Here is a 12,102-nt window from a genome sequence, read left to right on the forward strand (position 1 = left end):
GAAATTTGGCTGTTAAGGGGTCAAGGTTCAACGATTTTGCCTTTGAGAACTCTACCAAACTCCTCCGACAATTTTGGGTCTAAACACTTAAAACTTTAGATATAGGTTCCTTGGACATGGATCTAACTTAATAACTTGATTTGAGCCCAAAACAATAAATGTTAATGGGTCATAATAGGAGTCAAATTTTTTAAAAATTGACCGTTTTTTTTTTTTTTGCTCAGCATACACCTCCAAACACCCGGGCAATATATATACAGGGTGACCAAAAAAAAAACAGAGGATATTCAATAGTTTTTCTGAGCATTTACAGTCAACAGAGAAAAAAAAGGCCAAAGACCCTAGTGTTTTGATGTGATATTTTGAATATAATAAACTAGTTATGACCAAAGTTTCATTTCATTCGAACAAAACACTAGGAAATGGGGCCTAATTAGAGTTGGGGCCCGTTTTTTTGCGGCACCATCTATATATATACAGGTGACTAGAAAAACGGGCCCCAACTCTAATTAGGCCCTGTTTCTTAATGTTTTATCTGAATGAAATGAAACTTTGGTCATAACTAGTTTATTATATTTAAAACATCACATCAAACACTAGGTTCTTTGGCCTTTTTTTTTTTTTTTTTTGCTGTTCTACAGCATATGTTCTAGATGGCCTCCATTTAGCTTTTGTTTTGTTTTTTTTGGTCACCCTGTATATACACACACACACACACACACACACATAGATGCTAGCTAATTTAATAGGGATGCGACATCTAGTGATAGCTACATTAGGAGCGAAATAATTGCGCTGTGAGAGATAAAATATTGAGCCTGTTTGGGGAGGAAATGGGAGAACTGAAGTGATCTTTATGATCTAGGAGGAATAGAGCTTTTATTATATAATGAAGGTAGGTGCATAACACGTATGTCATGGCGGGCTTAATATATGTTTGCAGTATGCACATCTAAACTATCAGGAAGAATTAAGGCTAAGTGATTGAAAGAAGATGCTTATTTAATCATATGCGTTAATGGGTTATAAATATGGAAGTGATTTACTTAAAATGAGGATATAAAAGGATTTACCATGCAATTTGGATGTGAATTTTTATATCCTTCTCATTAACTTTCCTTACTCTATGATATTTAAATAATACTTTCTCCTCTGAAGAGATAGTAGACATCGAAATCCTATAGGATAAGGAGTTATAATATTTCAAATATATTCTTTGTCTTACATAGAATAATAAAAATCTTTTGATTTGAAATTCAAACATTTAACGTCATAAATTTTTAAATTCATTGAATGACTAAAATTTGATTTATTTGCTCTATCTTGTATATCGAGCAATTTTTATTTAGGTGGGATAGTATTTATAGAATATTATTGCCAATAATATTTTGTAAGAATTATAATCACAGGTTTCCATACCAGTTGATTGTTAGATAATTTTATATATATATATATATATATATATATATATATATATATATATATATATATATATATATATATATATATATATATATGTGTATATATATATATATATATATATATGAGAGAGAGAGAAGGAGGGGGAAGAAAGAGATCTTATAACTTACCTCCTGAATTTCTTTAAGTGTTACCACTTTTGATACCAAATCCATCTCATTGTGGGATTTGATATTTTCGACCTTAATAGTTTTCTTTTCTGCGTTAGTGATAGGGATTGGTTTGGCGTCACCGACTCTGATCAAGCTTATGCTGCAAGACAATTACAAGTTTAAATCAGTTCAATATTGTTATATATTACAATTACTTGTACATACGCGAAAATTCCATTTTCGTTCATTCTAGTTACAATGTGATTAGATTTGCTAAAAGCGTTTTGCTTTAGTTTGCATGATTGACAAAGGGAAATAACTGCATTGGCTTACTAAGAGAGATAACTCTGATTAATTTTAAAAATTAAGCCATGTGGGTTTGCCTATCTATCTATCTATCTATCTATCTATCTGTGTGTGTGTGCGTGCGTGCGTGCGTGCGCGTGTGTGTGTGTGTGTGTGTGTGTGTGTGTGTGTGTGTGTGTGTGTGTGTGTGTGTGTGTGCTTAACAACATGGGGTGGGGCGATGACCGGAGTGTTTCAAGTTTGAATCCAGATTTTTCTGCAAAAACTCTTCAGGAAATCAAATCAACACCTCACCTTGTGGCTAACCTTCTAGAAAAGAGGTAAATAAAGTATATATAAAATATACTATCAGTTCAGCCCGGCTTTGCTCCAGCCTTATGTACTGCTCATAACTTTATGTGCATATATATATATATATATATATATATATATATATATATATATATATATATATATATTAAAAAGTTTGACTCATGTCCAGATAACCTACATCTTAAATTCCAAGTATTTAGACCCAAAATTGGCAGAAGAGTTCAGTAGAGTCTGCAAAGGTCAACTCTTTCAACTTTGACTTCTTAGCAGCCAAATTTTCGCCCCAAAACTGATTAAAAAGCTTGCTGCATGTCTGAATACCCTTCATGTAAAATTTCAAATGTTTAGATCTAAAATTGGCTGAATAATTTGCTAGAGACCGCAAAGGTAAAATCTTTTGAACTTTGACCCCTTGACAGCCAAATTTTCGGCCAAAAATCGATTAAAAAGCTTGCTCTATGTCTGAAAGTTAATTACTTGTGCAAATGGAAATTCAATTAACTTTCTTGGAGTTATATTTTTGGATTTTACCGTCATTGGATTATTTATCTTTCACCAGACTATCCATTCACGTGTAATCACATTTTTCTTCACCATATTCCCTCTGCTTCACTTTTTTGTTATCAAGTAAGATCTTTGACTTACTTGTTGTTTCATCAAATACATTTGTATGCAAAATCCGATCTTGCATTTTGCTAATTTCTACACTCTGATGAGAAGGAAAGTATTTCTTCGAAACTCCACAGATTAAGGACTATCTACTTATCAAGTGTTTCCTTTTCAGATTAAATATGTTTTTAACTCATTTTAAAGTGTTTTTTAACATGTTTTATTAACTGTTTGCTCGTATTATAAGCTCTATCTCCTATTTGGTTTTATCGAGCTTTTACATCTGGCTGAGATAACTTTATAAATATTAATTCTTTAATATTTATCATCTTGGATCATTTTGGTAAATTTAATTGTAATTTTTATTTTATTTTATATATGCATATATATATATATATATATATATATATATATACATACATATATAACTATATATATATATATATATATATATATATATATATATATATATATATATATATATATATATATATATATATATATATATACATATATATATATGATGATTGCTTCATCTTTACAGATGATTGCCATCCCGCCCAACAAAAACCCCACCTCAGCCTCCTCCCTCCCCCAGTTCCTCTCACATGGCCATGCAGCCGACTTACATGGTCTAGAGTAAAGATGACACATACAGTCAAGTGTCTGCACCGGGGTTAATTGGACCTCTAGTATGGTGACTCTGTTCACAACCAGATGCCTTCTCAGACCAGCAGTTGACTTGCACTTCCTGACACACACCACACAGGTTGTCTCATCAGGTCTTGGAGGTACATAAGGGTGTCTTTCGTGTGACTTCATGTGGTTCACATATCCAGCTTTGGACAGTAGAAAACGCCCATATGTTTCACACTTCCAGCCAGCACCACGAGCATTCAATTCCTTCACAGACCCTTTACGCAGATTTCTCTCAAGCCTTGCCTGTTCTAAGTTCTTTGTCTCCAATACCTTGCAACCCTCTGAGACAACTCCTTGCCACTCACTCTTATTCTCAGCTATCTCTTCCCATCTCTCAACATTTATGCAAAGCTTCTTAAGATTTTCTGTCAAACAATCCCTGAATCTCTTCCTTGGTTTGTGCTGTGAGCTCTTACCAGCTGCCAGCTCACCATAGAACAGCTGCTTTGGTAATCTGCAGTCATTCATACAGACAACATGTCCAGCCCAGCACATCTGATTGCTGGTTATCATGCTTCCAATACTTGGACAACCTACTCTTTGAAGGACAGCCGTATCTGGTGTCATTGATTGCCATTTTATATTTAGGATCCTCCTTAAGCAGCCTTGATGGAATCTTTCAAGCCATTTCAGTTGGTGTTAATAAATGGTCCACGTTTCTGATGAGTATAATAGGGTGGTTAGCACACATGTCCGATAAACTGCTACTTTGGTTGGAAAAGCAACACATCTGTCACACCATAACCACTTTTTTAACTTGCCAAAAGCAACAGAAGCCTTTTGGATGTGAGTATGTTTCCCAGAACCCAGCGAACCATCCCTTGACAAGGTGTTACCAAGGTAAACAAATGTATCAACGACACCTAATCTAGTGCCATCAATATAAATATTAGGTTTGCAGTACGGAACACCAATTGGTGTAGTTAGCATCACCTTGGTCTTCTTCAAGCTTACAGTGAGACCAAAGGAAGAGCATGCTGCTGAAAAAGTTGATAAGTAGTTACATGTCCTCTTAAGTGTGAGCGGCGAGGTCAGCATCATCAGCATTATAACAACTCACGTACAAATTGTTTGGTATTAAATCTCCTCAGATTGAACATTCTACCAGTGATTCTGAACCTCAAGCCAATTCCGGTGTCACAGCCCTGAAAAGCATGATCAAGTACAACCACAAAATATATTGAAAACAGCATCGGGGCTGGTATATCACCTTGCTTGACACCATTGTCAACAGTGATCTCTTTTGATAGTTTTCCATTGAATGTAACACATGCTTTCATATTACGATGTAGGTCTTTCAGCATGTGGATCAATGTGGGTGGACACCCAAGTTTGCTAAGTACTCTCCACAAAGCTTCCCTGTTGACAGAGTCAAAAGCCTTGGTTACATCTATAAAGATTTGATACAGAGGGCATATAATTGATGGACATATGTGAGTCAGCAGTCTGTTAAGGAAAAGTCTGGCTAATGCCATTCCAACTGCTCTAAGGAGAGTAATGCCACGGTAGTTATCACACACTGACTTGTTACCTTTGCCCTTAAATAAGGACACCAAAATACCATCTATTTAATCTTGTGGAATCAGGACACCTTCCCAACATGCGTTAATATATATGTATATGTATATACATATATATATATATATACATAGATATATATATATATTAATATACATACATACATGTATATATATATATATATATATATATATATATATATATATATAGAGAGAGAGAGAGAGAGAGAGAGAGAGAGAGAGAGTAATTTATGTTGCAGTATAGAATCTTGCATTATATGAGTTAAAATAAACATTTCCTTGAAACAGCTGTAAACATCTTCAATACTTTGGGGTATAATCTTTATCCGGGACATGACTTAAAAATGATTTAAATCATTAAAAGTATGCACAGATATATTAGGATAAAATAAATTTTTATCGCTATTATCTATGTTTTCCCGTTTTCCTTTTCTTTTTCCAATTAATGTCTACTCACACGTCACTACATCTTTTCAAATAGGTACGCACGCGCTAAAGCATCTCAATTTCGGGTTTCTTTTCATGTTTTGTCATGTTTCGTCTCTTCGCTTTTGGAAGACAAACAAAACTAGTCAATCTTTCATTTGTTTTTTGTTTTTTATTCAATTGTTTTTGTTTTTTTATAATTCTGTTATACACACACACACACACACACACACACACACATACACACACATACGAGAGTTTGAATCACACACTAAAGTGTCTAAATCATCAAGCGTCTTCTGTTTCTCTGTAAAAAAGGTTTGTCCAGACAACCTGGCACAACGATATTTAACCCTACAAAGTAAACCCTGACCAAATATTCAAAATAACACAGTATTCGAAGCTCAAACATTTAAAAAAAAATGAAAGCATTATATATTAATGTATTTTCTTCCAATAATATTCATTTATGTTTTTTTAAAATAAACATTGATCCACTTATAAGCTACTTAGAACTTCATTAGTTGGTGGTTGAAGGGGAGAGGTGATCGCAATCAGAACAGTAGAATTACCTACTAGAGAGTATGAACTAGCTATTAGACACCATCCTCGAGTGTCTTCTGTTTCTAGGTAAAAAGATTTGTCAAGACAACCTGCCATGGTGATACTTTTCTTACAAGTAAAGCCTGACCAAATATTCAAAATAACATGGTGTCCAAAGTTCAAATAAAATCCCCTCGACAAGGCCATGCATTGGCTCATACGAGAAATAGTTCATCTTCTCCCAGTTATATTACCTCAAGTAACAGCACGAAGCTAAATACTTCACCAGATTAGATGAAGTTTTGTCCTGGAATCCGGCAAGACCAAAATATTACAGGAAAGATATACTATAACATAATTAAATGATCGATTTGAGGAAAAGAAAATTAATGTTCTTCATTTTTTTTTTTTTACTGACTCAAGATAAGTAAAAGGCAGAACTTTGGTTGAAGACTTGGATATTTATGTATTTTATTATAGACATTGAATGTTAGCCACAGAAAGGACCACCAATATGTAATTTTATTTGTATAAGAGAAATAACCAGAGTGCTTAATTACGTACATAAGAGAATACTTTTTAATTTCACACGTTTTAGATCTGGATTGTTTTCTGTGAAATCGCAAGTATCAATGGACGATCAAGATAATCTCTCTCTCTCTCTCTCTCTCTCTCTCTCTCTCTCTATCTCTCTCTCTCTCTCTCTCTCTCTCTCTCTCATAGTATTGAAAACCCAAATAAAATCCTCTCGACAAGGCTACATGCTGGCTCTTTATATGAGGAATGGTGTATCTTCTTCTAGTCATGTTACTTCAAGTAACACCACTTAGCTGGATACTCTACCACACCAGATGAATTTCTGCCCTGAAATCCATCCAAATTCAGAAATGACCAGAATAATAAAGTTAAACTATGACATAATTAAGTGACCAATTTGGGAGAAAGAAATTAGAGTTCTTTACTGTTTGAGCAGTAGAAGAGAATCTTGATTGAACTCTTGGATATCTATTTATCTCATATAGAAATTGAGTGTTAACTTCAAAAAGAACCCCTTCAGTTCTGAGAACATACTGAAGTAAAATAAAAAAAATGTGTGTGTGTGTGTGTGTGTGTGTGTGTGTGTAAGGTTAGTGGGAGAGAACCCCCAGCAGAGTGCTCGATTATTAAGAAAATTTTTAAAATAACATAATATAAACTGAGTCTGAAAAGAGCTTGACATAGGCAACCAGATATTGCTCCCCTTTATTTGGATTTGAAACTGACGGTACAGATGTTGTTCTGATCTTCTGTAACACATACACACACACACACACACACACACACACACACATATATATATATATATATATATATATATATATATATATATATATATATATATATATATATATATATATGCCTCCCCTTTCTCGGGTCAAGCACTGCTGGTAATTGATATTACCTGTTACTGCATTAGCATAAATGCAAAGCTCTTTGTAAATAAACAAATGGAGCACTGTGAGAGTGGCGGTCAATGTTTGTATAAAGCATTGTTAGATATAATTGCTGGCAGTGCCTGTACTAATGTTCTAATAGATAGAGATACTGATTGTCAACTTCATGGTTGTTGGTTCAATTCTGGGTTTGGTATGGGTGCTGGTCTGGCTACATTGAAGAGCTGTGATACAGCAAAACAGCCTGTCTGTAGATGAATATATATATATATATATATATATATATATATATATATATATATATATATATATATATACTAGCATGGGTGCCCGGCGTTGCCCGAGTATTTGGAAGTGTATGTTGAGCAAAAAAGAAAAAGCAGTCAATTTTTTTTTAATTTGACCCCTATTATGACCCCTTAAAATTTATAGTTTCGGGCTTAAATCACTTTATTAAGTTAGATCCATGTTCAAGGAACCTATATCTAAAATTTCAAGTGTCTAGACCCAAAATTGTCGGAGGAGTTTGGTAGAGTTCTTAAAGGTCAAATCGTTGAAATTTGACCCCTTAACAGCCAAATTTCTGGCTGACACCCGTCACATCGATTTTCCCAAATCTTAGTACCCGGTATTTCAAATTTCGAGTCTATAGACTAAAAATTGACAGAGTTATTGCGTAGGGAAATGTACACAGACAGACAGACAGACAGACAGACGCGTTCACTTTTATATATATATATATATATATATATATATATATAGGGCGATCATCAAGATAGGGTGGTATCAATGCCGTGGGATGGCAACAGATGAGCCAAAATATATTAAAGATGAAGGTTCATGAACAAGAAAGAGTAAGACATTTTATTTTGAAACTAACATCCACTTATGCCTATTTTGTGGGGAAAAATTCAGGTAAGAAAAGTTATACGACAGTGCACAAGAACCGGGTACATTTTCAAACCATTGTGAAGTCTTTTGTGTCTTGCATTTGCAGGAAAGTCTGTAGGAATGAACCTGGCATTAAGAAACATTTGCATGCTCATGGATACTTGGCACTAAATTGATGAAACAGAATTCTTTTGATAAGAAATGGCAATAATTATCGTCGTCGTCGTCATCATCATCATCATCATCATCATCATCATCATCATCATCATCGTCTACAAGGTGGCTTCTAATTTAAAATACTAATTGCCTTTTTCCTAATAATTTAACCAGTTTCTTTTTTTTCTTTTTTTATTTAGCAATTAAATTCTTGTAAATATTGGCCAACATTGGGCGCAACTCAAGGAATCATATGGAATTTTATTTTGGAACACCCCAATCAAAAAATGTAACTTATGCCTTGGAGAGAAGAATTTTGAAGTATAAATACACTAACATATCAAACTAAGGGAATGAATTGATTTCAGTTTGTCGACACAGAAACAAATTCCAGATAATAAATCAGTAACTGCACAAGGTACTTTCTCCTCTAGAACAAAGTATAATTGTACATTTATTTTAACTTAATTGCTTTTAATCCTACATACCGACTGAGAGTATATTCCACCTTGAGGATGAGCGCATTTTTCAAAAAAAAATTTTTTCTTTCTTTGAAGATTATAATGCTGTGTATGGGGCAGCCAAACCAGCTGCCAACATCCCCCTGCTTTTTATTGAAACCAACCGAGAGCTCTTTTTAGTATCCTCGTTGGTTCCCTTAAGTGCAATTGTCTGGATCTCTTTTGCACTTGGTTCACCAGCAGAATATTAGTTAGGTAGGCCTTCAGGTTCTTCTTCATAAGCCCTGTAGCACCTATAATAACTAGTATGATTGATATCTCCCTAAGATTCCAGTTTCTTTTCATATCATACATGAGACCTTAGTATTTGGTCTGTTTCTCCCTTTCAGCTCTGTTCAAATCAATGTGTGTGCATTAAGTTTTGTGTTGGTGAGGAGTGTGATTATGTAGATAAGAGGCTTCTGATTCAATATGGACAGCCTCTAGTGACTTCATAACTATTTGTGAATTTTTTAATCTCTAGTTGGACTATCGTCACCTAAATCAATAGGTACTTGATTTGGGCAGGCTGAAGGCAAAATGCCCCTCTCTCTCTCTCTCTCTCTCTCTCTCTCTCTCTCTCTCTTTCTCAATATGGTCACTGTCCTGTCAATATCCTAAGGGAGCTCGACTTCAGTTTGAATCAGAAATATTCAGGAAGCCACTTGATGTAAGGAACTAAAAAATACTACTTCAAGGTCAAAAACTACATTTCAGCTAACTCATCCTCTGGCCTTCTTTAGGTGATTAACCGCGACAGGATAGGAATGCTGAGTCTCTTACCTGTATTCCCAGTAATTACTGCCTTCCATAGTTGTTGTTGTCTCACCACGTTTTGGCTAACTAATCCTCCGGCCTGCTTTGGGTAGGATTGAAACCACTATCTTCCGACAATGCTCACCTGGAACCATAGAGATTCAACGCCTCTCTTTACTGTGCCATGGGGCTTGTTTAACAACAACAACTATGGAAGGCAGTAATTAATGGTGATACAGTTACAAGACTCAGCATACCTATTCCATGAAGAAGGCCATGATGAGGATAACAGTCCACAAATGAATAAGTACACAAATTACTTATCTCAAAAGAGTCCAATAGAAAATAATATAATAGGTGAAAGGATAAAATTGTCACACTAGAAAAGACAACATGATTCCATTTCTGTTTTATGAAAACCGTTTTTCTTTTTTGTTGCAGACCATCTACTAGTTGGCCAGTTGTGTACAAATCCCAAAAGCGATAGAAGCCTTCTATCATGTCTGAAAATGACACAATGTTCAACAAGCGAGATTGGAGATGTGCTGCTGTACAATTCATGCTCGCTACCGATCCAAGTTATGACAACAGTTTGAAGACGTGCCCAGGGTGACGAAAACACAGTTTCTGGCCACGATTATGGTCTTTGGTATGGTTTCAAGTGAGAGTCACATCATGCCACCTCACATTTTTGAAGTCGGCTTGAAAGTCGACACCAAAGTGTACCTGCATGTGCTGAAGAGTGTGGTGAGCCTCTGGTGTAATCAGATGGCCGCTGGCAGACCCTGACTGTGGCAGTAGGATTTGGTGCCGGCCCACAAGTCTAAAGAAACCTAGGCTTAGCTTCAGAAGGAGTGCTATGACTTTGTACCCTTCTCTCACTACCCCCCTCCTCCCCTGCCCTGAACCCACTGGACTACTTCGTTTTGTCATACGTCGAAAACATAATGAACATGACAACCCACAACACCAAAGCCAGCCTGATCACTGTCATCTGCCGAGTATTCGCCAAGCTCCCTCTGGATCTGTATAAAGGCGGTAATTGAGGCTGAAGGCGGCTACATTGAATAGATGTCAGCTCTGCTACATAATCAACTCACCTAAATTTATTTTTTTCAGTAGAAGTTTTAAAATAAAGCTGTAGTGTTGTTTTCTTGAGGGTGAAAACTTTATCGTTTCACCCTATGTTTTATTTTAGAATTTTTATAATGTTTCACACACAACAACTAAATCGCTCTTTTGCTAGAATCACTTCAATAGGCTCCAAGTAAACAAGTTAATGCATTTAGAAAACAACTTACTTGCCAAAAATGCTGTAAACAGGAGAATCGATTTTGTAAAGTGGAAGAGTGACGACATTTTGGCGAAGAATGCTCACAACTTGTTTACCGTCTGTTTGAACCTCAATTTTGTTGTAAGTATCCAAAGGTACTCTCTGGAAGAAAAAAAAAAAAAGAAAAAAAAAGAAAAAAAAAAGAAAGATGTTAATAACAATTTAAAATCTTATATTAAAAATGTTAATAACATAAAACATTTGAAAGATACATCGTTCATTTAGAAGCATTGATAAATTTGAAATATCATTTTATAATTAAAAATTAGACAATTTGCTTTCAAAGTAACCGACAAAGCATACACAGATATGCACATTGTACTTCAGTTGGTCCTGGATATGACCTTAAACTATATCCAGTGGTGAGGCCCCAGCTTGTGGGCTTTGGGGAGTGTGGAGCCACCCTTTAATTGCCACTGCTCCCAGGTCCACTATGACCCGGAGTGGTAGTACCTGTTAGGGTCCCAACTATGGGTTAAATAGAAACCGACTTGAAAACAACAAATATATTCTATTAAAATATTTTTCTTCAAAATCTTTGGATTCGGCATTAAATAACCTGAAAAGGGTTGATATGCTATAAAACAAACACAACCAACCAACCAACCAAGCTATCTTCAGTGGTGCAGTGGATATAGACATTGAATCTCTGCGGTTCCAGGTGAACATTGTCTGAAGATAAAAGTTTAAATCCTACCCAAATCCGGCCAGAGGATTAGTTGGCCAAAACATGGTGAAATAACAACAACTATGGAAGGCAGTAATTACTGAGGGTACAGTTAAGAGACTCAGCATTCCTATCCAGCCGCGGTTAACCACCTGACAAAGGCCAGAGGAATAGTTGGCTGAAACGTCATGAAACAACCACTATAAGATATGAGGATAATAGTTCGCAAATAAATAAACAAATTAACAAATTACACATCTCAAAGGATTTCAATAATAAAATAAAGACCAATAAGTTTTAAAGACGATTTATCATAATATGACAAGTACATAGACCCCTTTGAAAAGGGCACTGCTTCATTG

General features: G+C 35.2%; 1 protein-coding gene across 1 annotated transcript in view; it reads right to left on the reverse strand.

The window, feature by feature from the left end:
* Window positions 1-12,102, reverse strand: part of LOC145280365 (uncharacterized) — a 171,919-nt gene that overhangs the window by 130,067 nt on the left and 29,750 nt on the right. The window contains exons 6-7 of the mRNA XM_080132136.1: window positions 11,042-11,175; window positions 1,590-1,731 (exon numbers count right to left, since the gene is read on the reverse strand). Of these exons, the coding sequence (XP_079988262.1) occupies window positions 1,590-1,731; window positions 11,042-11,175 (276 nt within the window). The remainder of the gene's footprint in view (window positions 1-1,589; window positions 1,732-11,041; window positions 11,176-12,102) is intronic.

The sequence above is a fragment of the Euprymna scolopes genome, chromosome 7, assembly GCF_053919585.1.
Source record: "Euprymna scolopes isolate OS-2025 chromosome 7, ASM5391958v1, whole genome shotgun sequence".
Taxonomy (NCBI): Eukaryota; Metazoa; Mollusca; class Cephalopoda; order Sepiida; family Sepiolidae; genus Euprymna; species Euprymna scolopes.